Raw genomic sequence first — 23,468 nt, 5'->3', positions numbered from 1 at the left:
TGCTCCTGCCAGTGGTAACTTCAAAATACAAATGAGTGTGAAAGCATGATTTTCACGGTGACCCAAACACAAATACAATCACAGAGTGATCTGCATTTCAGTATTTCCACAAGTTACAGTACAACCACGGGACATCGCATCCCTAACGCGTTCGCCTGCCATGATGCTGCACCTACGCCTTCCCTCAGCCTACAGCCAAGGCTGACGGCACCCACCTCCCACCCCGAGAAGAGAAGGAAGACCAAATGCTTCCTGGTCTTAAGAGGCATCACAGAAGACACTCAACGGTACCTTCAACTGAGCAGGTAGTCAGACTCTTCATAACACATTAACCTTCCCCCAAAAGTAAAGGTCAAAATAGCAAAGCTTACTCCAATCCTGGTTTTCGACTGAGGAAAAATGTAGCTTTTTCAGTGACACCTACACCAACAGATGTCTTTTCTACACGGAGCAATTCAGGTCATTTGTTCTCAAGCTGCAGGTGTTTTTGTAGCCCACATGTCCAAATATCAACTTTCTCTTAACCTGACTTTATAACTGAAGTTGAACAAGACGTTGTTCTGTTTCCACAACAGAATACCATGTGTGCATCTGTTTGAAAGGTTTATTTCTATCTTAATAAATACATAATTTTCTAAAGACTGTGCAAGGCACCAAAAAATTAAGTAAAATCTTTTCTTTTAGAGTATTTTAATCTCTTTTGACTCAATGAAGTAAATAAGAATCTGAAACCACCTATTTGCCAATTACAAGCCAGCAGTTAAGGCAGGTACCATTGATACAGTGCATGAATTTTCTATTGCAGTTATTTAAACAAGCAGCGTTTTACTATAGAAGTGCATATACAAACTGAATTCCAAACACCAGCAACCCAAGATAGGCACCTAGTTATGAAATTTCCTTGTATGTGTAGTAGAATGCCAAAAGTACTGCCATAAAGTGCAAAGACTATGGACAATAACACTTTCTTTTGAGCATTTTGATACCAGTAACATAATACAACGGCTAAACATTTATAAATGTGGTTTCCATTACAAAAACATGTTCCACATAAAAGCTTCATAATACAATCCAGAAACAGAACTTGTGCGTGTACATATTTAAAAAGTTGAAGCTGTACTGGCATACTTAGGTACCGGGTATGTATTTGCTGACCTCTACAGACACGCACTAAGTTTATTATATCCAATTTACACGTACAGTCAAGATCATTCCGCTTTGAGCACCGTGATATCCACTGAGTTTTTCCATTTGAGTGACGATGTGCGACATCCACCCTGGTAATCTGCAACCGAGCATTGCCTGTAAGATGATCTGGTCCACAGCTCTCACCCAGCCCTTTCCCCCCCCCCAGTAAACGGAACCTAAAATTAGTGTCTTCTCAACACAAGCACATGTCAGATGTGGACAAATACATTCATGGTCCCAAACTTAAAACAACTGGTAAGAATTTCACAGTGATCTGGTTAAGGAAGCACAAAGACAAATGATTACATTGAAGATGAAAACTGCCTTAAAACTCAAATGAAGCTAAACTGTTATATGATGAGAAGCTAAAGGAACAAAGTATTAACCAATTAGAAAAGTGGCTCTTTCCCAACTAATAACAAAAAACCGACAGCAATAAACTTAGGGTCCTACTGCTGCAGCAGCCTTTGAGGTAGGTGGCGATGGCTTAAACCGAGGTAGGTAAAGTCCGAACTTGTTTTCAATCCCTGCAAAAGTGGCAACTGCCAATTTGTAACCACCAACATGGTCAGGGTTAGGAGCAGGGAGCGTGATCCTAGATTTAGGAACTGGCTCTGATCCAGCCGGTTTTCTGCAAAATAAGAAAAATAATACATTAATTTCCATAGAGTATAACCAGTATTCACAAAAATCTCCTCCATAAAGTAAGCTGAATGAGACATCCGAGTGTACCTCCCAGTAACTAACTAAATTAAATGCTGCAATGTAATGAGAAATACCCTGTTTTAAAACCTTCCAGAACAATTAGGAGCCTGCATGTTGATTGAGGACGGTCAAATCCAGATAAAATTTGTAATGCATTCATCAAAACTGCAGTGTGGGGGAGCAGAGGTTCGTAAGTCTCTATTACAGTGCACAACCAATCCAGGAACCAAGAGTTTAAGTCATTTTTGTGGTGGCTTTCAAACTACTGTCCCCAAAGCCTCATAAAGTGGTCTGCAGCTGCTCCTGGGATCACGTTAAACGATCATTATATGCACTTCCATCTGTATCGTCAAGAGGCAGAGCTGAAGCTCCAACAAATACATCTTGGACTTGGTGACACCTATAGACTTTTTTAGGACGACAAATGCCCTGCCTAATCAGGGGCACAGCTCCTCCACCAAACTAACGAGGACTAACGCAGAGCGTATCCTGACCTGGCAGGCGGCACATTTCCCCTGCAGTTATATCCCCGCTCCGTTGTTTAGCCTCTCGCTGTCTCTGTTTACACTAACACAGGTCCCCAGCTTGAAACAATGCTATAAAATGGGGTAACGTCTTGCTGTGAAACAGGTACTGGAATATCATCCTAACCTCCACCAGTGTAGTGTGGTTTAACGAGTATTCACAAAGCCTTTGCAGCATGCCCAGTGCAGTAGCAAAACCCTGACATACTGAGTACAAAGACCCACACGGTGCAGTTTCAGGGTCCCAGGCGGATTCAGACACCACATACTTACACTCCCCCAAAGTCCACGTAAAACCATCTCTGCAGTAGCTCGTAAGTCACCAGAGTTACACCAAACTGAGGGGAAGATCGAAACACACGAGCTTGAAAGAAAAGAGAAGAGTTCCTAAGTGACAAAAACCACAATCAGAAATCACTTAGTAATCAAAGCTTTTTTACATACCCCCTGCTCCTTTCCACAGAGCCTTCGGACCTTCCTCTCGAAGAATCTTGGCAAAGCAGTCTACAACGCCACTGTAGGTGGTCTGTCCTGCCCGGGCTGCCACCTGTAGCCTTGTTTTGATCACATCTGCAGGGGTCACCAGAGAGGCCGCAGGCATACCTACACACAGCACAAAAACCATCAGGGGGGTACCACCGACCCATCACATAAGCTACACACCTTGTTTACCCCAGGGTAGCCGTGCCTTCCATCCTTACATCAGGAGAATCCAGCCACGTTTGATTTAAGCAGAAGCTGAGAAGAACAAGCAACAAGAGGAAGCTGTTGTGGACGTGGCTTCACCCAGAGAGAGCTTCTCCTAGAGGAACAACCATATCACATGCTTCCTGCCCAGCCGGGAGGCACGGGCTAGATTTTTTCAGCGCTAACCAGAAACTTGCATAGTTAATAAGCACAAAGTTTTTGGAGGTGAGGTCGGTCTTTCCCTTTCCTTTTCACGCCTCTCCGTGGTTCCTGGCATTCTGGTTGCACACTGTGCTAGAGTAGCCTGTACACACGCCCCCCCCCACCCCTCACACAGAGATGGCACCAAGAACCAGCTAACGCCGTGCACGCTCAGCAAGGCACGAGAGATGAGGTTTAAAAAAAAAAAAAAAGGGTCGTTCTTCTCATTAGGAATGGCAGATTGCTCAGCTGCAAAGCCACAGCTGACATCCTCCACAGAACACTTGGAGGAAGATTTAAATTTACCCTGGCAGATAATCAATTGAAAGCAAAAAATACCAAGTTACCAATGGGTGGCATTTCTAAAATCATTCCTATCCAAACCGGGGCTGCCCATGTTTAGAATTCAGGAAAAAAAAAAGCCAAAAAAAGCTCACCGAGACTGCACCCAGAAGACACTGTCTCTTATGGTTTTATTACTTTTCCATTCTGCATCTGTTCCAAACCAGCTTGGTCAGATGTAGATGCATAAATCTCCTTTGCCTTTTTTTTTTTTTAGGCTTAATAATTCTGTAACAACTTCTGTCCAAACCAGCGTGGTCTGGCTTCAAGCACCGGAGCACCCTGCCTGCAGACTGCTCTGAGAGATGTAAGCATGTGCGTATCACCGAACTAAGAACTCCCCCCTCCTCTCCTGGACCCCCCAAAATAACGCACAGGCTGAACTTGCACAGTGGTCAGTCTGGCGGGCAAGGACTAAAACCCGGTAAAGGTTTCTGAACTCCAGAAATGCTGAAATTCCTCTTTGCTTAGCCTTACCCACACCAGGATATTGGTTGAGCCTTCAATTTAAAGCCGGACTTTTGTCCTTCAAAAGCCAACCAAGTGTTTTCAAGGAAAACCAAAGGACATACTTAGAAACAATTCTGCTTACTACCCATTGACTTCCATCTCCTTATTCCTTATTCTTTATTACTGAGGATATTTTGCAGTTCAAGATGTTTCCAATCCTGCTTTTAGGAGCTACGTGTACAGGACAAAAGACTTTACAGACTACTAAAAATTTACAGGTCACTGCCGTGAGGAGATTACAATGGAAATGAGACAAATGGCACAGCAGGAGCTGGCAATAAAAAAGAGGAGCGAGGGGAGGAGAAGGAAGTTCATGGAGGCAATAGGCAGATGGAGCAAATTAAGGAGAAATCCTGTAGCTGATATTAGATCATCTCCTCAGAAAATGCCACGGCACAACAGGTTGAGGCATCTGGTGAACAGTGAAAGCCAGATGCAGATCAAGCTAGATGCCGTGCATGTTGCATGTGTCCCTAACAACGATGAAAAGGAAGAAAATATACCCAGCACAAGCGAAGGACACAGGTGCGCATCTGAGCATCCCAGCTGAACATCCCAGCACCACGGGCTGTGGGAAGGTGGAGTTCCCCGCACCCAGAGGGAGCTCACAAACACGTCCAAAGTCTGATGATCGGGTGAGATCCCCGGCCAGAGCAGAGACATCAGCCCAGAGACTGAGCCAGCGTTTCAGAGGTGGCGGGGGTTTTGTTTTATATTCCCCTTGACTTTCTCGTGGCAAACCAGAGCGGACACATACGCCCCTACCACATTTTACTTGTACCCAATAAAAGAAATTCCTTGTTTTGGTAAACAGCACGATGAGTGTTGTACCTTTAACACTGTAATTTGCTCATGAGAGTTAACCTAGGATGGGATTCACAGGAAGCACTGGATAAAATTCACATTATAGCTAGTTTGGTAAGCCATATCAGCAACAATAAAGACTGCTTCTGTGCATGAACTTCAAAGGGACGGTTATCTCAGTCTGCAATCACCTGACAAGGGCTAGAAAGAGAAAAATAGGAAAATCTAAGAAATGACTTGGCTTAAAAATGCCAGCTTATGTTTCAAGCCTGTAAATATGATCTAAAGTTCAAAAATTGTTTTGTTCCATTAAAATGGGTGAGAAATAAGCTGGCTGTAAGCTCCTGTTGGGGGGCTTGGAGGCTTGTTTGGGGTGGAGGAGGGGAGAGGGCAAGGGGGTTTTAAGCACCAGTCATCTGAACACAGCTGGTTTTCTTAGTGCCAGGTTGATTTCTTTGGACTACGAGCTTCTGAATATAGAGCTATATGCTTCAACAAGACAAACTGACTGATCTTAGCTATATTCTAAGCCCAGATACTGGCTATAAAAGGTCCCTGCTCCTCAAGAGACACAGCCCCATGTATAATCTTGACTGAGAACAGTTTCCCCAGGGAGAAGAAAGCTTAAAATCAAACCACAAAACATAGCTAAACCACCTATCTGTACTGGCTTCATGCCACCACCCTGTCAGGGGCCATGCTGGAGGAAGAACTCGGCTGCAGTTCGGAGAGACCAAGCGGTCCCCGATGACCACGATGGAAATACCTGCTGATGTGAGCCCTCCTGCTTGCTACACACTCCCTCAAAGGTCCCGTTGCACAAATTTCCAAGCTTGTTTGTTTCCTGAAGGGAAAACCGTGGACACAGCAGGAACAAGACTCCCAAGCTGCCCTCTCCAGGAGGCAGCTACCAAATGGTGGCCCCCTTCGGTGTAGAAGCTGGGTGCTGCGCCAGGGACCAGCTAGGCAGCAGACGCAAAGGCAAGCTGAGTCTACAAAGCGTGTCTCTGTCTTTTCCCTTAGGCTCTGGCACACTCAAGTTAAATGCATCTGGGACAAGTTAGGCATGATTTGGCTCTCCTACCCACTACGTAGCAGACTGAAAACAAGCAAGTGCTCAGGATCACACTCAGCACCTCTCTCCTATCTGGGTACGCTAGGAATCAGCAACCTGTGGCACAGCAGAAGTGTTTTCAAGCTTTTCTCTTTAGTTTAATATAAAAAAACCCCAAACAATAAGGGTAAAATCCTCATGAAACCAAGTAACTGCATGGGATACTGTGGGTAGCAAGTAATTGTCATCATTTTGTCACGTTATGTCATTTTGTTTGGAGAGCTGTACTGCCAGCACAGCTTTTGGACTGTCCTGCTTTCAGCTGGGATAGAGTTAATTTTCTTTCTAGTAGGTGCTGTGTTTTGGATTTAGTATGAGACTAATGTCGATAACACATACTGGTTTAGTTGTTGCTAAGTAATGTTAAGGAGTCAAGGACTTTTTCAGCTTCCCATAGAAGCTGAGAGGGAGCACAGACAGGACGAGCTGGCCAAAGGAATATTCCATGCCACAGACATCGTGCTCAGTATATAAACGGGGCTTGGCTGGGAGCAGGGATCCATGATCACAACTGATCATTGTGTGGCGAGAGCGACTTATGTTGTACCACTTTATTTTGCATCTTCTTTTGCCATTATTATTTTCCTCTTAGAATCACAGAATCATAGAATGGTTCGGGTTGGAAGGGACCTTGAAGATAATCTAATTCCAACCCCCCTGCCGTGGGCAGGGACACCTCCCACTAGATCAGGTTGCTCAGAGCCCCATCCAGCCTGGCCTTAAAAACTTCCAGGGATGGGGCTTCCACCACCTCTCTGGGCAACCTCTTCCATTACTGTTCTATAAAACTGTCTTCATCTCAACCCATGAGTGGGTTTTTTTGTTGGTTTTTTTTGGCCGTTCCCCCTCCTTTTCTCCCTCTTCTCCCTACCCTACTGTGGAGAGAGAGGGAGCGAAAGCTGCATGGTCCTAGTTGCTGACTGGGGTTCAACCACCATAGACTCCATATACCAGAATTCAAGATTCCTTTGATCATGAAAAATTTCATGAATGCCACAATTTTATTTATAAACCATTTCAACAAAACTTTACCCGTCAGCCAGACACAGCCAAAACCAGCACCAGGACCTTCACAAGGAATGATGATATATGATAACAAAACATCAGCACTTAAATCTTTCCCTTTCTTTTGCCTTCTGAACATTATGATTATACCAGGAACTTACAGTATATTTATTTTTAACATCAAGTCACTCTACAGCACCGTAGCTTTCTGTTATTTGGACATAAGGTTGCAAAATACAGTATAGTTGTGTATGGTTCTGAGCTTTTCAGAGGTCTCACTGCCATAACTATTGCGCTGCAGGTGCAATATAGTGTCATGCAAAAAGAAATTTGGGGACTTACCAGCTATTGATCCAGCCAAGAGCAGATTTCCAGGGCTAACCCTCCCATCTTCATTTGCAAATGAAGCTTTCAAATGAGCATAACAGGGGAAGTAAATGGCAGAGAAGGGGATGTCACGCAAAAAACATGCCTTAGCACCCTGTGTTGAAAAAGAGAACAAGTTTTGAGAATGAGCAAATTTAACATGATGAACTATGAATATCAGAGAACAGAGCAACACAGTGGTGTTTTGTTTTGTTGCAAAGCAATTTCTCTCCTCAAATTTTTGAGAGATCCATGTATTTCACCCTGCTGAAGAGTGTCTGTGTATTGTTTCTTGGTTCAGTAATTTCTGTCGTTGTATTTATCTTGTCTGCTTTTTCTCCCTCACTCCCTAGTACTGCAGTTATTTGCTGGTAATAGAGAAAATGTTATGTGTTGGAGTAAACTCTGATAACACCTTTGCAGAATTTTAAAGAGCTGACATTGCACCTGTAGTGGGAGTTTAGGATGTGTCTGAAGAAGATGGAGCCCCAGGACAGGTCTGTCGCCTCTCATTCCCACTTATAATAAATACTTCAGGGAAAACACTGCCCAGTCCATACACCTATGCAGACATCGCAATTGATAATGTAACGTAAATCGAGGGAAAGAGGGAAAGAAAGAGAGTAGGACCATAGCACTAACTCTTTTGCAGACCAGTAACAGGATGATTTACCTGTGATTTTTGAAGTACGCATGATCTGGGATACATTTTGTTTCAAATAAGTTTCAGCTCTTACTGTTAAATTTTCCTTGCTATCAATTTTGTAAGTGGTACGGCCAGCCAACAAAGTTACCAGCAGTATCGCTGGCTTCAGAACTAAGCGAGTGGCAAACAGGCAAGGAAAGTTTTGGGGTAGCAGCAAGCAATCAACTGTTATTCAAGCAGGGGGAAAAGCAGAAAAGCCACTAAAGGAGGTCAACCAAAATAAAATACCAAATAATATCCATGTTCCAACAGCAAAAGGGACTTGCAGTCTGCCTTTCCTCAATACGGAGATCCAGAGGTCACCAGAGCCTGAACACACCAGGACTGAGACCAGCAGAAAGGCACAGAGAGGAAGGAGGTGGCTTTGGAAAACAGGCAAAATCTTTCAAGCTTGATAAAGAAATGGTTCAAGGATGAGCCTAAGCCTCTTCTCTTTGAGGCGAGGGTGGAGTCGTAGTGAAACTGCTTGAGGTTCATCCACGATCCCTCCTGGGGTGCCCTTGTTAGTGCACTTCTCTTGTGTACAGGCCTACCAGGGCACGTCTCAGTGCCAGACGTTTCACAGGGGAGATGCTAATATCCACAGAAATTTAATTAAACCTAATGATATGGCTGGACATATCTGTAAGCTTGCACTATAACAGCAGTTAAAATACAGTGCTTATCCAGTTTGGATGCTGGCTATCAGGCGAAGACGCAAGGGCTGCAAGGTGTCAGAAGAACTGAAGAGTTGCCTTTCAGTGGGGAAGGCAGGGGTGGGCGAGCAGGACGTGTGATGGGAAAACCAGGTCCTGCGAGCCAGTTCACGGGAGATGCTAAGAAGTGCAGTTTGTAGTCAGAGAATGACTCTGAGAAAATAAAGATTTATCTAAAAACAGCCATTAGATCTTCTAGTCAGGCCTTCTGTGTGTCATGCACTCAGGTACCGAAGGCGATGAGGGCAGCAGGCTCTGCTCCAACCCCAGCTGCTTCCACCACGCACTCTCAGCTTATTTCTTGACGCTTTCAGACTGAGAACTGACCACTGCCCCTGACATTCCGTTCGGAGGTTAACGACTCCTGCTGTTAAGACCGTTTTCCTTGTTGCTCAGCTGGATTTGGCTGATTTATGCTGCCAGTCACTGGTCCTCGTTATGCCTTTCTGGGTACACTAAGGAAAACGCCATAAAGGACCTCAAATTTGCAGCCACTCCGCTGTTCGCCCATGCTGAACGGGGTTATCAGCTGGCAAACAAAGTGATGGATTCTCCTGTCAAAATTCCCTGGAAAGCCCGTAAGCTTCACCTTGAGGGCACAGAGAAGGTGAATCTTTTGTATTCACCAGAGACAAGAATTCTGGCCTCTCCTGGGCAACAGAAGCCCGTTTTACCATTTACTTATGGTCTTCACATAAAAAGAAAAGACTAGGGCTTTACCAAGTTTTGTATGAAAACTCAACTTTTTAATGATCCAATGTCTGCACTGTATTTACCTCACAGAAAAATTACGAAAGTCACTAACGAAACATTCACAGACCAACATGGTTTCTTCAAAGGTTTATTTTTAGAGCATGCTTTTCCTCAGAGCAAATCTCCTCGCTGCCTTTGCCCTCAGGGCACACTACTTTTATTTTCTTTGCCATGTTGTCATTAAACGCTGCGCACATTTTTTCCTCCGCATTTTTTTCATACTCTGAAATATCTCAACATAGTTAAAATAACTTACGGAAATCAATAAACTCCAAATGTGAGGAACTCTTAACTCAGGCCGAGCCGCTAATATTCCTCCCCCTTCATTAAAAGGCCCTTTTTCACAGGGCAGAAATGGCATATTGTTAATATCACTAATAATATACGTTCAGGTATGCAGAGAGGGAGGGATGTCCATCAACTTAGTTGGCTCAGTGTAAACAAAACCTGGATTAAAACTTGGATCCACTTTAATAATAACCCAGCTTGGCTCCGGTCCAGTATCGCAACAGTCTAAAGTTTCCCCCCATCGTTCCATTTAAAGTCTGGGAAAGCATGTTTAAAAGCAGGCCTCATTTAACTTCAAGTTAATCATCCGCAACCAGCCTAGGCCAATTAGGAAGGCTTAGGGGAGATTGGCCACAGTATCTTGAAAAGCCAAAGAAACATTTATTTTACTTCTCGCACCTTTTTGATGTGGACAACGTGCTGAAAGCCAAAAGGAGTTTTAATCAATCCCCAGCAAGCTGTAAGGATCATCCGCCCGAGTTTATTCTGGCAGCCAAGGCGCAGACCTGCCAGGCATGAAATTGTTGGGAGATCCTACACACCGTGACATGCGCCTCCCTCGCACAACAGCCAGTTGGCTCCCATCTTCAGTCTCTTTAATAACCTTAAAGCTCTTAATCTCGGATAGTATCTCACTGAATAAACCAACGGAGGGAAGAAAAAAAACAAAAAACACAAAAAAACCAACAAACCACCAACCCTGATTGTCAAAGATTCGGATAAATAAGCGCAAGTCAGTGCTGGGGCAGGTTCTTTAGCATGCTAATTCCTGCTTATACCAGCTCTACCTGCAAATAAGGCTCTAAACAAACTATTTCTACTACAAGGGGAGGGTAATTATACTGACAAAGGCACCTCTGTGTCGGGTTGGGCAGAAGGAGCCGGCAGGTCTGGGAGACGCAGGCTTAACCTAGTCTCCTGCAGTGAATGCACATTGTCTAGTGCAGGGGAAAAATGCCAGACTGGGGGGACCTCGCAGCATTCAAGACAACAGTGGTGCACCTTGTCTGAGAGGGTTATTTAATGCTTCTGGCACCTGTACTTACAGCCACCCCCTCTTTTTCTCCTTTACAGGTTTAGAATTTATTTGGCATGTATAATTGTTATTTTGATCCTATAGCTACAAACAATAGGCAGCATGTCATTTCTTGATCATTTTGCATTCTTCTTGGGTTTTACTACAGGCTTAACCCTTTGGAATCGGAGCCCTAACAGCACCTAACAGGTTTTGTAACAGTCAGTCAAATATTACTGGCATTTGCTTTCAAGGGCTGTAATTTTTGCTACTGTAAAATAACATTGCCTTAAAAGCTGCTATAGATTTTTATTCACATATATTGATAGCAACCGATAAATGAAACTGATCTAGCACATCAAGTTAGAGGATGAAACACTCATTTCAAATGCGGTGCCAGCAATTTACAGGTAAAAAATTATAGCACTTATTAGGAGGAAGGACTTTTTTTTTTTTTGCTCATTTTCAAAGAAAATTTCTGAAGAGTAGGTTCTCACATAGAACACAGTCACAAATAGGCATGGTGGATGCAAATTAATGTAACTCAAAACTTTTACTACTCTGTTTTGTATGTTTATCATCCTGCTGTAAACCCACAACTTCCAAGAGGTGAAATACCTCGGTTGTTATCAAAGCTACCAGGCAGGAGCTTAATACACATCCTGTCAACTGAGATTACACTTTCCAGGTCAACACACCAGAAGGCCATTTATGAAGTTGTCAAAAAAAAAACTGAAGAGGAGACTTTTGGAAGCTTTTCTGACTAGTTTTGGAAATACAAACTCTGTTGGTGATATTAGCCAAAGTACAAATCTGAGCTAAATACCTTCTAGTAATTGTAATCATAAACATTACCACAACCAACGTATCCTATTCTCGAAGAATCATTTACTACCGTATTATTTACTGTCTTCTTGGGATCACAGAATAACCTTGCTGTGCAAAATTATGGAGTGGCACTGTCTATTATGCTGTAAAGCACTATTCAGAATGATTATTTATAAAAAGAGTAATATTTTATTAAACATTTCATGGCAGATATTATACAGATATGAGTTTCTATGATGTAGAAAATAAGCAGGGGTACTTACAATGTGTATTTACATGAGCACTTTAAAGACGTCTTTTGAAACCAATAGAATGTAAATTCAACTGACTTTAACGGGACTTTATGCATATTACTGTGTAAGACAGGCAAAAGACACAAAATGTATTAACTAATCTTGTGTGATCACTTCAATATTCTACCGCAACCAGAAATTAAATAAAATCTATTAAAAATACTGAAAACGGGAAATGTATCCTTTCCCATTTCTGCCAACAGAAATGACGTTTCGTGTTAGCTTAAATGATATTTTCCCTGACTGGGATATGTCGTCTCTATTTTCTTAAGAATAGCTGTCATCTACAGAACATCTGTAGCTAAAGAAGAATTTACTAGTCATAAGCTTCCATGGCCTGGTGCTTTCACAGCAACAATTACTGGCAGAAGGAAGACAAACAGAGGAAGCAAATTCCTTCTGCAAAAGTGCTGCTATGTGCCTCCCCAAAGGAGCAGCTGGGTTTTGAGAAGTACAAAGTTTAAAAAATACTTATTTACACAAGTCGTTCAGAATTTTAGACAAAGGCAGAAAAAAATATTTGCTTTCCAGCTTTAAAGAACTACAGGGGTTCAACCCAGCAGTTAGCCTAACGAGCTGTGTGTGTCAAATCACTTTATTGCTGGAATTAACGTGCATTTTCTTTCAAAGCTGCATATCATTACAGAATTGCTAGTATCTGAACACCCAGTGAAGGCACAGTGAGTCTGGGAGGAAGCTTTGACTTGTTGAACTTATTATGATGGACAATTAGTTGAAGTGAAAAAAACCCTCTGTTTTTCCAGACTTACTGATCTTTAGTCCTTTGGTGGGGAAGGAAGCGAAGGAGAGGAGATCTAAATTATCTGACCTGGACCTCTATGCACCGTGATAGCAATTTTCCCCCAAATAAAAACCTTAAGAGTTACACAGGTACGCCAAGATAATACTGATCTTCAAGGACAGTCTCCTCAAAGCACTATGATGGGCCATTTCATGGTGCACAAGGTTGAGCAACAATGTCAGAAGGCCAGAGGAACTCATGATTGAGCTTACATGCAGAAAGTAAAAAGATGTGCTACCCGGGAGAAAAACAGAACCACTGTTTGGGCCTGCAGAAATGGAGTCATAAAAGCCAAGGGTCAGCTGGGGTTGTATCTTGTAAGGGATGTGAAGAGGGAGCAAAAAAGGCTTCTATAAGCACATCAGCAGAGAAAGGACAACTAAATGAATTGTAAGGCTGTTGTTCAATGGGGGCAGGAAACCTAGTGACAAAATACATGAAAAAGGCAGAGAAATTACATTTGCCCTGCTTTTTTACTAGTAAAATCTGCCCTCAGGCCTCTCAGCTCCATGAGCTTATCAGAAAAGTCTGCAGGAGCACAGTATTACCTACAGACAGAGCACTTAAACCATCTGCACATACACAATCCGTGAGACCAGAAAAGATACCTCCAATGGTGCCGGGATAGATGGCTGATGTCGTGGTGAAGCTGTTATTACTTTCAAAAGGTCAAGTCAGTCAGAGGGGTCCTGACTACTGGAAAAAGACAAACATCACACCCATCTTGAAGAAGAGCAAGAAGGAAGATCTGGGAAACTACAAACTGTTTGGGCATACCTCTGTCTCTAAGAGGTTTATGGAACAAATGCTCCTGAAAGCCATTTCCAAGCATATGAAGGGTAAGAGAGAAACTGGGAACGACCAATATGGATTTACCAAATCGTGGCTGACCAACCTGTTTGCCAGATCTGTGGATAAGGGGACAGCAATGGATGTCGTACACCTTCACTATGAGCAAGGCTTTTGAGATAGTCTGCTGTGGTATCTTCATAGCTAAATTGATGGAACATGAGCTGCACTCTCTGCAGATTAGTGGATGATACCGAATCAGGGGAGTAGCTAGTGTGCTATAGAGCCAAGCTGCTATTCAGAGACATCTTCACAGGATGGAGAAATAGGCTGACAAGAACATAATGAAGTTCAAATCAGCAAATGCAAAGTCCTGCATCTGGGTTGGAACAGCTCTATGCAGCAGTACATACTGAAGCTGAGTGGCCAGAAAGCATCTTTGGAGAAAAAGTCTGGAGGATCGTGGCGGTCAAGTTGAGCATGGATCAGCAATGCCTCTTTGCAGTGAAGACGGACAGCCACACCATGGGCTTTAGTAGCAAGGGTGCAAGGCAAGTGCACCTCTGGAATTCCCCTCCATTCAGCACTCGTGAGACCACATCTGGAGTCCTGTGTCCAGTTTTGAGCTCTCCAGTACAAGAGAGATGCCGCTACACTGGAGTGAGTCCAGTGAAAGGCCATTGAGCCAGCTGGGTTGCCCATAGTCTACAAGGAGAGGCCAAGTGAATGCAGTGTGCTTAACTCTGAGAAGAGCAGGCTACGGGGAGACCTTACTGCTCTCTTCAGCTACTTGGAGGGTGCAGAGTAGACAACTCTTCTTGGAGATGCACAATGGAATGATTAGAGGCAACGGACAGAAGCTGGAACATGGCCAATTCCAATTAGGCATTAGGAAAAGGGTGATGTTTTTTTGGATTTTTTTGTTTGTTATAAAACATAAAGGTGGTCAAATACTGGGTTGGGTTGCCAAGATGACCTCCAGATTGGCTTTCAACACAAATTATTCCGATTCAAACATCAGGTCTGCAAATAGAGCAGAGCACCACATTAACATGCCAATGAATGCCCCAAAAGAACATTAATCTCACTAATATAGAAGGGCATCAAAACTACACAACCCAGCTTCTCTGTGATCCTCGTATGGCTATTCATTTGGACTAGAATGCTGGGATAATTATGATCATAATCAATACAAGATTCACTCAGCTGGATGCAAAAAGGGTTTACATAGCATTTCCTTTGTTAATTTGTTGACACGAGACATAAGATTTATTTGTCTGTGCCTTGGTTTTCTGTGTTAATGCAAGACAGGAACACTGAAATTACCTATATCAGGGGGGTGTGGGCATTTCATTTTAAAATCCACAGAAAGTGCTTCATAGGTAGAAATTAATACAAAATGTAAGAATCCAAACAACAAGCAGTAGATCTTGTTAAGACATGCAAGAATTTGCCTCATGAAGCTAAGACCGACATACATAATTCTTTGCATCTTCTGGCTGCAGTTAAAATTAATGAAAGTACATTCTTCCTTGCTGACTACTATATGGGACTCTTACAGATTTTCACCCGAATTTCAGCATAAAAGATTCATAGGAACTAAGCAGAGCACGCCTGATTGATCTATGGTGGTACGAACAGCTTTCAAGATGATTTATTTCTGAACTGGGAAAAGAGAATTTTCACTGCAGTCCTTGCAATGAGGTAAGTGAAACAGCAAGAAATCGGAGGGAGAGAAACAGAAAAGCAGTGTGCAGCAGACTGGATGACCAGTCCTGATTTAAGAGGTTTGTAACCTATCAACACAGAAGTAAACTCATGTTGCCATTGATGGGCAATGGAAACACTTCAGCTCTACTATGAGCTTGCAGACTGACTGGTAACGTTCTCATTCATCACACACAAAAAACCCCTACTTAAAAATATCTGTGCTCCTATTTTGAAAAATTACAATTACGGTGATATTAGTTTCAAGTGAACATCATGTCTTCTGGGCTTCATCTTCCTGTTAAATATGTGATATCCCTCCATTTATTCCATCTCTATAACAAGCCTATTTTCTCCACTGCTGGCAGTACAGACAAATCATTGATCTTTGCTCTCCGTGGATTTCATCAGGCAACCGTTAGGTTGAGGGAATCCCTTTTCTTCCCATCTCAAAGCAAGACCTTTAAGGAAATTCTGCAAGCAACAGAGGATCCTGTCCCTCTGTACAGCTTCTCAAACTATCCTACCCTACTTGGCCTCTTCTAGGCAGTGGCCATCTTCACCTTTTCCAGGGACACCGCACCACAGGCACCACATAGCCATTAATCCAGACATCAGAAATCAATTATTTGGGTGGTCAGTGGTGGAAACTGCCGTAGAAAACTGCAGTCAATCCTTCTTAGGGCAGTTTTACAAGAATGTTTAACAAGTGGAAAAGGAGGAACTTTATGATCTTGAAATACAACTGATGGAGTAGTTAGTTTTTGTTAGTTTTGCTTTCTTTTGGTCACAAAAGAAAAAAAAAATAAATTCAGGCCATACCAAACAGAAAAAAAATGAAAACAAAAAAAAAATCTGTTATCAACTATGAAATGAAATATTACATTTAAGTTTTGGATTGTTAAAAAAACTTTTTACAGAAAACCGAGGTAAAAAAAAAAGGACATCCACTTATTTCAAATGAAAATTCATGAAATGAAAAGTCTCAAATTTTGCTTTCGACATTTGCAAAAGAAAGTTAATCATTTGGTCCTAAATCATGGCTGAGATAGGCCAGCGTTTAAACAGTGGAACACTTACATGGAACGCCCATTAAGCCTATAAACAAACTCCAAGATTTACAAATAAAACTGTTTTCTAAAACAAGCGTCTATTCTTGTTCTTCTGCAGCGATATGTATGGAGTCTTACTTAGATCTACTAAAATAGTAGTAATCTACTAAAATAAGTACATTCAGGGCTTGAGATACAAGCTTTGTGTCTCGAGACACAAAAGACAACGCTAAAACAAAGACTTAAGATGCAAATGAAAGAGCTGTCCGTATTAGAGTGAATAGCATGAAAAATACTGATAGACACAAAATCCTCATTCCTGTTTTATAGTTTCAAAGCTAATTTGACTCAATAAGAGTACAAGCATTCCAAACGTACCAGGATATTTCAGTTCTCATTAGTAAAACATTTATTATTATTTGATGTTTACTTGGACATTATACTCACTAAATTAATTTACTAGAAGCATCACCAGAGAAGGTAGCACCTACCAAATCTAGTCACGTCTGAAATTCATTTTAGACCACTGATGTCTCTGGGCAGCGTTTTTGGGGCTGGTGACCTTGATGCAATGAATTATTAATCCCTTCCTGGCCTCGTCAGCACTGCCAGCTTCAGCACAAGCATTCATGAGGACTACTTTTGCCTCTAACACTGCTGTTCCACAAGCACCTCAAGGCAGCATAAAACTCCTCTGATACAGGCTGATGGGTTCCCCATGCCATGAAGCCATTCCTCCCTTCGCCTGGGTACAACCATCCTGAGGAGCTACAGAGTGAGCAGGTCTGGATTCAAAATAAACTAAGTCATAAGGAGGAGGAGGCTTTAGTTTTAATGAGTTTCCTGTTCCAGATCATTATGTGGCTGCACCAACACTCTTGTTTACAAAAGGGACAGGGACAGATTGGATTGCCATTTTTTTTTGGCTACAGTGCCAAAGTGTTTGGTGGACTACCACACAAACCTGCCCAATGACAGAGCTAGCCATGACTAAGGGTGCACTTGGACATAACCCATCTGACGTGGCCTGTGCTCTGTTGGGTGGATGACTGTGATTGCCAAGTTAAATTCTCCCATTTTGTCAAATGCGTCGAGTTTCTGCAGACAATGAATCCAAATTAGACATACAAAAGGGCATGAACACAAGGAGACAGAAACAGAGGCAACAGAAGAGTAAGAACAAAACCAAACCTTTCCGTAGCTTTTTTTGTGTGGAGGTAAATGGACTTAAATGAATGATCCAATGAAACCGTGTAGCTTGTGATTAAATAACTGCCTGTTTCAATGCAACATAGTGCTGTAACCAGTCCCTGTTCAAATATTCACCAAGTGTCTACTCTAGAAAACAGAAATAATTCCTAATATGACCCAAGACATTAATGCCATTTAAAAATGGAAAAATGTAGCAAACTCTGCTCAGCCACCAAGAGCAGGTATTCGGGGAAAGAAAAATATCTAAAAAATGCTAACTTTAGTAAACTAGTTCATCGCTCTTTCTCATTTCATGTTTTATTTTTACTAGTCCAAGTAAAAGTCAGTAGCAGCCCTCCATTCCTCCACAGCCTCAGGGATGCAGCCTGTTTACCTTTTCAGGTGTAAATGTTGACCTGATCAACACCATAATGCCATTTACTAGGAGTTTACACAATAGCATCAGCTTCAGTAAAACACCAAAAAATTAGCAAGTCAATTTAAAGGGAAAAACAACTCCCCATTAAATCCTATTCAGACCTGCAACTTCTCTCCAGGCCAAAACACACATACATGTACTTGGGGGCAGGCTTCCTCTTTGTAATGTTAAAAGAACAATTTAAAAGGATTGGATGCTTAAAAATGGAGATGGAATTTAAATATTGTGGAGGAGGGGGATGGGGCTCATTTGGTGGTTTTTGAAGCACCTTCAGTTTACAGCTGCCCTGCTGTAAATAAGAAACAGAGGAATACTGGCTGCTGCACCAGAAATCCTGGGACAAATGGGTAGTGTGAAAGCTTTCTCCCGGGGATGTAGGCTGCAGAATCTGAAGAAAACCCACACGGTGCTCTGCAGTATATGGCATTCCTTGCCGTTTTTGTTTCAATACTGTGTGTAATGGCTATCTCAAAGTACCCCAAGACCTTTCATATTCCTCCACATCTAGTCACCTTCAACTAAAAGCAGAAGGCAGTATATGTTAATCCTTTAAATTATTTGCGGCATACATAATATTAGATTCAACAAAAGAAGTTTCTAATCCTGCTGCAATCTAACATTAAACCTAAACTTATTTCTATATATTTCTATCTCAGGACAGCAATGTAGAAAACAGAGTTGTAGAGTTTGTAGTACAGATCCATAAAAGCATCTTTTCCTTAAGTTATTTGTGGCAATGTTCTTTTAAACTAGCAAGGGGAAGCTTGCTTTAGTAGTTTTTTTTTATGCTGGGCTCCCCCACTGTCTGTATTTCTTCACTATTATTGCACTGCAATCGATTCCCATCACCAGATTAACAGTGACATCTGGGAAAGTTGCTGAATCAAACACAGAAGAGCAAAAACACATCTCCAAAACTTTAAGCTCCATATCATGAAGCAGATAAGTCTATTTTTACACCAGGTAGAACATCAAGAATCACAAACTAATCCTCAATGAACAATACTTACACCCGCTGAAGTGAGAAAAGAAATTTTAGTAAGATCCAGAAGAACCATACGCTTAAAAACACAAGACAGTTTCTTCCCTTAATTAGAAATGAAAAATGAAGATATAATATCAGAAAACAAGGAATATTTTTTTTAAAAAGTACAACTATGTCCACATATGAATGTTTGTGAGAATAATGAAATTATCTTTTTTTTTTAAATATTCATAATTGGCTTTTAATTCATGTATATATAGAAAAACGTACCTTGTAGAGACCAAAGAAGCCTAAATCCCGTAATACAGTGAGGGCACTAACTCGTGGACCAGTAGTAATTTCTCCAGCCACCTGTAATCGAATCTTGACAATTTCCAGTGGATTGGTAAAGATCACTTGAGAACCTCCAGCCTGAAATTAAAAATGGAAGGCGGTACATTAACCTGTTACATTATTTGCAGCATATGTCCTGTTACAGTCAAGAGAAGACATTTTTAATCCTGCTGCAGTCGGTTAAGCTATTAGCAGATAAGAGTTTTAGTATTGGTTAATAAGCTGCAGCTCCCAAGGTAAGAAACCCCCCCACGAGATGAGTGGTCAGGAAAAACAGCGAGGAGGCAGGTCAGGCACTGCAGGACACTGCAGGACATCAGACAGACACCAGCTCAGTTCTCGCTGCGAGAACACATTCACCAACACCAATTTATGCAATACTGACAAGCCAAGAACATTGTAAAGCAAGTAATGAAGTGAAAGGAAGAATTAGTAACTAAGTAACCGAGATGTGCACGCCAGTACTTAGAAAGCGAAAACATACTACTGAAGAGTAAAAGTCTGGCAGAAGCTCTTTCAGTTTTGGCATGGGTTCATAAAGCAAAGAACACATGGATTCCAAAGACCAGAACTGCAGATACCTTTTGCGTTTTTAAAACCCCAGTGAACTACCAGTTTCAGTGTCATTAAATGCCGTTCGATTCAAGAGTCTGAGCTCCACATCATTATTTGTGCACCAGGTAACAAAGCAGGTCTACAGACCAAAGGATTCCATTAATCAAGAACTGCTAAATGTTTTTAACATGTCAGTGTCCGTTTGTTGGGAAGATATCACTCAACTCATTTTGAAAGTTAGATTTAAAACACAACACTGGCAAGCACTTTAGACTCCCTGCTAGTTTAGTAAAGTTCATCTCATTCACAATACCTACTGTAGGGCATAATCTTTCCGCTACACTGACGGATCCCGAGTTAAAACTTTGAAACACGAAAAAATAGGTAACATGAATGTTACCTAGGCGTATTGAAAAAATACTCACTCAAACTCCACCTGGCCTGAATTCAACAGAGTGTCATTCTAATTTCTGTTAATTTCTTAATTATGTGGCCCAACAGCTATGCCCTTCTCTAGGTTTTGAAATCACACAAACCATACAAAGGGTAACCCTCACCCTCCCCACAACAAAACAAGAACCAGTTTTTTCTAGAAGGTAATGACTAAAATTAAATAAGCTTCATTTAAAAGCACTTGCATCTAGCCACGTCTAGTATGTAAACACGATGTGCACATCTTTTTTAAATTATCCAAATGTTAAAAGAATTAATCATAGCTCAGATTAACTATCATTCAAAATAAAAAATATGCACAGTAATATGGTTTAAATAATGTGCTGAAGAAATGGCAAATCGCACGAACAACTATTCTTGTCTACCACTTAGACTGAGCATACATAGTGTGGTTACAAATTAAAGTCTTTACATAACCCCCAAAATATCCCAAATGTTTCCTATTTTGACCAGAAAAAGCATGCTCTTGTGTAACTCAACTGGTTTTGACTTTCAAATTGGCATAATTTAATTTAACTGCTTTTACCAAACCAGAATCCTGGTACATATAAAACTGCTATTCTTGTTGCCATCAGAAATTAGACTGATAAATTATTTGGCACATATGCTGACTTCAGTTTTGCACTTAAACTGAAACACATTCCATAAGTTAGCATTCAAAACAAGAAATTGAGCCGGTTTCTTGTACTTGTCTACTCGTCTTGCGAAGTCTGAAAATAAAAAAAAATCCTGGAAAGGTCCTTATGGCGAATTACAAATTCCTATATAATAAACATTTTGGTTTATGTATTACAAATATTAAGTGTTCCCACATGCCATCACACATATTTTCTTCTTAAAAGGATAAAATCCCAATTGCAGGTGATAATGTTCGTTTGCAAGTTTGCTATACCACAGCCCTCCTCTAAAACACACTACTTAAAAACTCACACCAACTGATGTCTGTTAGCACAAATAAACTACTCTCTCTCAGTATGATATCCTTGCAGTTCATTGTGCCGTGACTCCATGGGAAGTGTTCTTTTAATTTTCACTACAGGAAAACCATATCAAATTTTAAAAGATGACAACAAAATTAAGTTTAATTTAGGATTACTAATGCACCAAAACACTGAGTAATTTAAAAATCTAGAAAAATGTTTATAAGTGAGTGCCATATTTAGATAAAGGAAATAGAACTGATTTTAAAGGAGAATAAAGGCAAATAATTTCTGAATTCAAACAAACGGGAAGTACTTCAGGTGTTAGTACATATAAATGTTTACGTTTGCACGTGCAACCTGGCTGCGTTGACACTTGCAGCGTTGCATGTTTGTGGCTCTGGGTAAATCACATAAGACTACCTCCGCTATTTGAAAAATGGGGATGCTATTATTTACCCACCTCACACAATCAAGCTCACTGCATTCAGATTTTTAAAACACTGAGACCTGCATGCGCGAGGCATTACTAAAATGACTATCATTTTTGCTGCCCAGAAACGAGGTCTGAAGAAAGACATCGGAAATATCCAATGAAGTCTTTCCATAAGACTGCCTAGGTGCTAGCCCTGAGCTCCCTGAACAACCTTTGTCATCCGCTGAACTTGATCAAAGATAATACTCCAAAAATCAAATGGTGAATAACTGAAAGCGATGAGCCATACAATACCTGACAGAGGGTCTCAGTAGGAGGGTTTCTACCACCTGCCTGCTTTGCGATGGAGAGGAAGGCTGGTTTATCAGCCCGCATGGAGGCAGTTCTAGTGGTAACAAGTACAGTCGCCTGGTGGGGAGCTTTTATCCCCCTGTTATTTAACCATCTCTGCTGGTAACTGCAGCTCCTTACTCTAAAAATGAGGGGGAAGCAAACTGGAGATGGCTACTATACTCTCTAATGAAATGATTTCTTGCTTGTCTAGTACTGGTAACTCCTATTGCGTTATTCATCATCATAGTATGCAAGCATCTCATAAATATTAATGGCTATTTCCTCCCAGTGCTCCCCTGAGGAAAGTACAATGACTCTAGTTTTACATGAAGGGGATTTGAGGTAAAGAGGTTAATCGTATGCCCAGTGTGTGCGTCCCCCTAGCTCAAACACATACAACTTCCAAGAGTCTCCAGATACCCTGATCTCCAAATCAGTAGCTTGAATCACAATAGCATGGCTTCTGTCTTCTGAGTTTTTGCATAGTGAATGCAATGAAAGAAATCTCATTAATCTATTTTTTTTTCCAGTCTCTTCAAGATGCTGGTATAAACTGTTGTGGAAAAGCCAGACAAAACACCATCAGAGCATCGTATCACCCTGCTCATTCATTCTGTTTGGCCAGAAGTCGAAGAACATTACCTTCTTGTTTGCTAACGTTTGCAGTTGAAAGTGTATTTCATTTAAAAATTTTAAAATATGCTCCCAAAGGTCAGAAGTTGGAAACCATTTTTTTGGCCAGAATAAACACAGTTTAAGCTCAGGTTGCTCAAGCCTAATGATTTCTCCACTAAGTGCCACAAAAATCATTCTGGGATAAACTTTATCAACTGTAGTTCCCAGTAACACCAGTTTTCCTATACTGAAGTTACAAACTTGAATACTCTCAGCTCCTAATTCCTTATCACCTCTTCCAATCATTTTTTAAAGAAACAAATGATCTGACTGTAAAAGCAAACCTATTACTTTTCAGTTATTATCATGTGATTAAAATAAAAACTGCAATTTCAATTTATTTATAGGTGTAGATACCTAGAGGTACTGCATAGATAATTATCTGTAAGGGCTCACAAAGGGCCTATATTATTCTGAAAGAATTTAACATTTGACCTAATCACAAGCACTTATGGTCTTGTTTGATGTAAAGCAAGAAAATGAAAGGGAAACACCTCCATCATCCAAGAACTCCTCATACACATATAGCTAGAAATCTGCATGCCTATAAAACATTCGATGTGCTTTAACACACGGACAGCTAGCTATGCATCCACACACATGTGAATTTTTAAAAACAAGCTGTTTATTTAAATTTTTGCAGTTCTCTAACTCTGCGCTTGGTATGATATCACCCAACACCTCTCGATGGCAGTATAGTCTTGTACAGTAATACAATACTATCACATGCTGCCTCTTACTTTCCTACTTTACTGAACAGAAGGGAGAAGTAGA

At 41.3% G+C, this 23,468-nt stretch overlaps 1 protein-coding gene across 3 annotated transcripts in view; it reads right to left on the bottom strand.

Moving 5' to 3' along the window:
* Nucleotides 1-661: 661 nt before the first annotated feature.
* The window catches only part of SLC25A13 (solute carrier family 25 member 13), a 103,423-nt gene continuing 80,616 nt past the window's right edge, over nt 662-23,468 (bottom strand). For all 3 annotated transcript variants that reach the window (XM_054191360.1, XM_054191359.1, XM_054191358.1), the window contains 5 exons: nt 19,260-19,400; nt 7,423-7,561; nt 2,862-3,020; nt 2,691-2,781; nt 662-1,819 (listed from right to left, as the gene is read on the bottom strand). In XM_054191360.1, the coding sequence (XP_054047335.1) occupies nt 1,630-1,819; nt 2,691-2,781; nt 2,862-3,020; nt 7,423-7,561; nt 19,260-19,400 (720 nt within the window). In that variant the 3' untranslated portion in view covers nt 662-1,629. The remainder of the gene's footprint in view (nt 1,820-2,690; nt 2,782-2,861; nt 3,021-7,422; nt 7,562-19,259; nt 19,401-23,468) is intronic.

This window comes from Rissa tridactyla, chromosome 2 (assembly GCF_028500815.1).
Source record: "Rissa tridactyla isolate bRisTri1 chromosome 2, bRisTri1.patW.cur.20221130, whole genome shotgun sequence".
Lineage (NCBI taxonomy): Eukaryota > Metazoa > Chordata > Aves > Charadriiformes > Laridae > Rissa > Rissa tridactyla.
Note: the sequence above shows the minus strand (reverse complement) of the source record. Positions and strands in the feature narration are given on the sequence as shown.